Consider the following 5,867-nt stretch of genomic DNA (forward strand, 5'->3'; position numbering starts at 1 on the left):
CCCCCCCCCAAAAAAAAAAAACAGCCGGTCCGGGAACGCCTGAAAAGGAGGCTACGACTACACAGCGTTTTCTGAGCAATGTATGGTTCTAGACACCCTTAGCAAAGCCCACACACGGCTGAAAACACTCCACATGAACTACATGTACTTACCCAGACAAAGCCAACGTGTTCTCAACAACCACGACAAGAAGGAAGACACAGTAAACAGCGTAGGGACCTTCTTTGTTCACTCTTGACATGTTGACAGTAGCGATCTCTGAGTCGTCCCTGAACAAAATCAGTAAAGTAGTGTTCGAGAGGTGGTTGTCGCCAGCGTTAGGGTAAGCGCTGGTCTGTCGTTTTTTTTTACCGTCTGTTACTTCCTCCTGTGGCGCAGTCAAGTCCTGGCCAGAGTGGCGATATGGTTGTCGTTGAGGAAATCTTACACCGCAAGCTATTGTAAGGCTGTGCAACGCGTAACCCGTGGTCAATATGTAGTGAAAGCTCGTTTGTTTACGGTCTTGTGTTGCAGGTTGAACAATGTAACGTAACACTGTGTAACACTGCCACCTGGCGGAAACGCTGTACATATACAGGAGGTTCCTCATCCCCTTTTCTTATGGTGGGGAATACCGCGTCCCGACCTGGCGCGTTGCCAGGGTTTACGTGGGGATAAGGAAAGGAGACAGAATGAATCTATATTCAATGTATTTCCTCCTCTTTCGCGGTCTTTATGTATGGTATATACATTGAATGGTAAATTTATTGCCACTGACCTTAAAATGATTTCTGTGATTTTTAATGGAGCTTCCCAATTGGTACGAGAATAGCAGGTAAATATGCCAAGAACACACTGTCAGATATAATAACGTGTTAAGTACTCTGTTAATGTGCCTTAATATTGTACAGACAGCAAACGCACGGTGTTCAGCACAAACACCTTTAGATAGTTGTTAACGTTAGGCTAATAACACAGGCCGCGACCGTACTTAGAATGACTCATCTGTTACCCAATAGTATGTTAATGTATCTGAATTGTGACCGACATTGTTGATTGTTTATGATTTCTTATTTCCTGTATACTTATGTGAGAGCTAATCACATGTGTTCAATATATGATATAGATTTATGTCATTTATATTAGCAACAATTTCATGCACAATACCACAACTATAACTACAAACATCAACCTATGTAAATTCTATGTAATTTTTTGGCACACATTTAGACAAATAAGCCGATGAAAAGCTGTGTGAAGTGCCTTATGGTCAGTATCCAACCCGGGACCTCTTGGTTCCCAGGCCGACTCTAACTGTCACGCCACAGACGCGAATGCCTTTACAAAATCCAAGTGCAATATTTTAGAGGATATGAAGTACCCGAAATGTCTTAACCATCTACCTATCAAAGTGTATAGACTATTTGCAATATAAAAGGTTTTCCAATGGATTCATTATCCCATCTCCACCAGTCGTTTGTCCATGTTTATAACGAAACTGTTTCCGTGTCCTTAGCCCTTATACTTGCTTCATGCTCCCTTCTCCACTACTTATTCGTCCATACTTGTGATGACGTTGTTCCTGTGTCCTTTGGTTGGAAACATGGCGGCGCATCGTTGGCGCGGTAAGCATCTTCAATCTTGACTTTCGTCGTCTTCTTTATACTACATACAAATGTTCAAACATGTTAGTTATATAAGTTCAACGTTAATCCAACCATATGATATGCTAGAATGGCAGTTTTAATAATTTCTAATTTGTACTATATAAAGTTCAAAAGATATAAAGAGACTATTATCGTTGAATTGTTATTACTTTCTGTCAGTCACACAAGTTGTAGTTTTAATTTGTGCTTTGTTGCAAGTTACCTAACAAAATATTACCGAACATCACGACCTTAGGATGTCGAGAACAGAACCAGAAAATCTGCTGCATTACCAAGAAATGTTGCTAGGATCTCCAATTTCACCACGTCAAGACCTAACCACATACTAATTGTCATCACGATGCACCCATAGTCAAAAAAGTCGGAAACACGAACAAACATGCATACAAACAATCAAACAGAAAGACAACACTTTTATCACCGAAATAGTAAAGCTCTTACACTTACCAGATAATGACAGTAACTGCCAGACCAATCACAGTTAACACAGTCCCAGCTGCAATAACGGGGACTAAGGGAAACTTGGACTCATGGTGGCCTTTTCCTTTTGACCTCCCGCTTGTGTTCGGGAAGAATAACGTGCTAAAGTTGTCCACCGGTGTATCAGTAGGTTTGACGGTTTGAAGAGGAGCACGGGAATTACTTGAGGTCGCTGGGGATGAGGCGTTAATGGATTTAGTAATAGAGGCAGTGACGGAGGCGGTAGGAGATGTGGTAGTGGATTTGGGTAATGCAGTTTTTGGTAAGCGTGAGGTTGTTTGAGAATCGGAGGTGGTGACAGTATTTGAAGCTGAGACTGTAGTAACAGTAGAAGGGGTTGGTGTGTCTGACAGGGCAGTTGTAGCCTCCGTAGTTTTGTTAAACCGTTCAGTTGGGGAACGTGTGTCCGGTTTTGTTGTCATCTTTGGAATTGTAGTCACTAGAGGTGTGAAAAATGGACACAACTGAAATATTCATACCCTGAAATTATGTAAATTAATGAATAAATGGCACAAATTGTTATCTGCTCCATTTTATTTTGACACAATTATTACTAAGGCAACAGCATGTTCATTTTATGGATGACATCCAAATCTAATGCGATAGGGCGATTCCTATGAGATGTGAAAATGTTACTATACATTCAAATCTTGACATTACAAACCTTGTCAAACAAGAAAATGATACCTATATTGTGCTAAGTTTACTATTACAAAATCCTTTTATCACTAAAAAAAAGAAAGACAAAACAATAAATTATAGCATTGTTTTGTGTCCTCTCTTCATATTTATCTGTCCTCCATGTTCCGACATTATTGCCCATTTTCGGCATGTTGGCAACATCTTGCGTTCTGATGTCAACAATAAGAATTACTTGCTGTGGGCTAATCCATTTGGCTGATTTGTTAAGCTTCCTTATCAAAAGTGGTTAAGGTTTGAGATGTGAAAATGTTACTATACATTCAATTTACCTACTTGAGTCTTAGACCTTACGAAAGTCGCTGTACTTTTGTTGTGTCAATAAAGTTCCCATTTACCTTGCTGAGAGAGGTTCGCACAGGACACAGTAATGTCACAGTCGATGTTCGACACGTTGTAGCATAAGTCATGAAGGTACGCTGTGTCGGATAACTTTTGCTGCACTTCCCTGTGGAACGCCTCGTCATCGGGGTCACAGGTCATGTTGACACTAAATTGTAGCTCATGTCTACGATTAACACAATCGATATATCGATTATTATGTTTACCGAAGGAAAACATATTGCTTTTACTACGTTTCTTCTTCTGTTCCAAACACTAACGTCTGACCTGGCTAATGGCCTGAAATTGTTGATGTCTGGTGTTGGGTTACATCATGTTGCAATTTTGGTAGACTCCTGTCTGACCATATATATTAATGTAATGTTACATGTATTTGAGTGAGAAAAGCAAACCATATGCGAAGGTAAACATTATGCATTTGCTTTGCAAATGTTACCTTTCTAGTTGTATTATGGTATTAAACACCATATGTCATTCTTTTTTTTGCAATACATGAATAATCCATATACGTTGACCATTTCAATATAGGGTTAATGACCCGCCCTGAGGTGAATACGGTGTCATAATTTATGGTCGGTTCCTATAATCACCGAATGAACGACCGAATCCACTCCGTGGACTCGGTCATTTATGAGGTGGTTAAAGGACCCGACCATGTATTATGACACCGTATTCACCGAAGGAAAGAGGGTCATTAACTGTAATATCATACAGACATTGTCACATATGCATGTGCATCAAGCAGACACTCCTGTGTAACATATAAATCTTTTAATCTTGCATTAAAGTGAATTCTCATCACAACAAACCAATTATTTAAAGCTGTTCAAAGTTACATGTGCGAACTAAATTGACTGCAGCTGAAGTTTACCACTGAATTTCCTCAACTGATTCTCTACCATTATTGTCCAAATTCATCGCTGCGGTTGCCCCAAACACTGCTTCTACTTCATCTGACGACAACTCGGCGAGTTCGAGGCGAAATTGCGGTCCTTCATCCATTTTATGCTAACAGGAGAACCAACGCGACCCAAATGCCGACTGTTTTGAAAATTTCGATGGTTGTATCAATGTAGAATTGGAGGGTCAAGTAAAGATTAATCTTTATGAATAATGCTTTTTTCCTGAATCTATGCTGATTTTAATTGTATATAGTTTTATCATAACTAAATCCATTTACTACTCTGCATAAACAAGTCTGAGTATGTCAGAAAGGTAGGAGTAGAAGTAGGTTAGGAGAAAACACCACCCTGTCATGTAATGGTAACGTCTATTTTATGGAGTCCCCACTTCCGTTATAGCCTCGGACCTGCAGGTCCGTATATCGGATATTAATGACCTGGGTTATGGAGGAAACGGAGCCCTCTGATTGGTCAACGTCATCTGGCTATATGATAATGCATTTTAATTACCTTTACAGCTGACATCGCCCACCGCTACACCTTGTGCATTAGTCCAGGTTGGTGGAGGGTTGGTCATATCACAGTTGAAGATGTTGTGTCTAGTGTGGAATTTGCCTTCCGTACAGAAAAGGACACACGTCCTCTCTTGGTGACCTTCGTGACAGACAAAGGCTCCAAACACCGGTGGCCTCAGCTGTGGACAAACTGCACGGTGAAAACGTCAGTTGACCTTACTGTTATACGTAAGCGTTTTTTCTAAGGTTCGTCATTTTGTTTTACTGTACTTCGCAAAAGGCATTTACATGAACAGACAATCAGAGCTATGGATATTCCTGCAACGGTCAACAGTCAGACAATGTTGGTCTTTAGATAAGCTGATATTGTCCATAATATACACATACAAAGGGCACCTGTTACTGTAAAACTTTGTTATGGAAAACGCAAATAATATCTTACCTAGGTAAATACAGGCGAATGTGATGTTGCAAAAAGCTGAAGGATTTCCAACCTTGTCCTTGGCTAGGGACGTGACAGTCGCCGATTTACCAGGCGCGATAACGTCGACTGTAGGCTGTGTACAGTGGACTGTGTTGATCCCAACATTGTCCAGGAACCATGAAGTTATCTTTCTGCTGCTGTAGTGATCATAGACATTCACATCGCGACATCTGTCTCCTTCAAGCTGGTGGTAAGAGGAAGGGCAGCTCACTGCACGTGGTGCCGTGTTGTCTGGATAGAATCGTTGGAACAGAAAATAATCGTTTGGACAGCAGAAAACACATTATTCTCCTTGAAGAAATATAGTCGCATATCCGTACAATTTCATTAAAGGATAGAGATCGTATTAGCTAGCTCTATATTAGCTAGCGTTACAAACACTTATAGGGACACTGGGCGAAAAGGCCTCGGATGCAGCCGGATCCCAAGGATCCGAATTTGCATCACCTTGCGGATGCTGCGCGAATCCCCAAGAATCCCAAGGATTGCTGATCCCACACCAAGAATCCCCAGGATTGCGGATCCCACACACATCCGCAACGCATACGTATGCATCCGTAACTCGCAGCGGATGCAGATGCGGCATTTGTAGGGATACTTACTTCGCAGCGGATGCAGACACGGTATCCGTATGGATACTTACTCGTTACGTATACGTTAGAAATAATACGTCGTTAGGATAGGAAATGTCACATTTTTAGGGGTCGTGACCTGTCATATTTTTGGACCTCGAATACTACCGTTTATAACATAGATATAAGTCAGACAATCCACTATACACTGGATACAAGGATACTCG

The 5,867-nt window shown here is 41.0% G+C and overlaps 1 protein-coding gene across 2 annotated transcripts in view; it reads right to left on the reverse strand.

The window, feature by feature from the left end:
* The window catches only part of LOC109476524 (complement component C1q receptor-like), a 4,511-nt gene extending 4,031 nt beyond the window's left edge, over positions 1 to 480 (reverse strand). For both annotated transcript variants that reach the window (XM_019777506.1, XM_019777505.1), the window contains exon 1: positions 153 to 480. Coding sequence is in view for 1 of the 2 variants with exons in the window: in XM_019777505.1 (XP_019633064.1) it covers positions 153 to 241 (89 nt within the window). In the remaining variant the exon portion in view is untranslated. The remainder of the gene's footprint in view (positions 1 to 152) is intronic.
* Positions 481 to 5,867: the final 5,387 nt, after the last annotated feature.

The sequence above is a fragment of the Branchiostoma belcheri genome, unplaced genomic scaffold (genome assembly GCF_001625305.1).
Source record: "Branchiostoma belcheri isolate BF01 breed outbred unplaced genomic scaffold, Haploidv18h27 scaffold38, whole genome shotgun sequence".
Classification (NCBI taxonomy): Eukaryota; Metazoa; Chordata; class Leptocardii; order Amphioxiformes; family Branchiostomatidae; genus Branchiostoma; species Branchiostoma belcheri.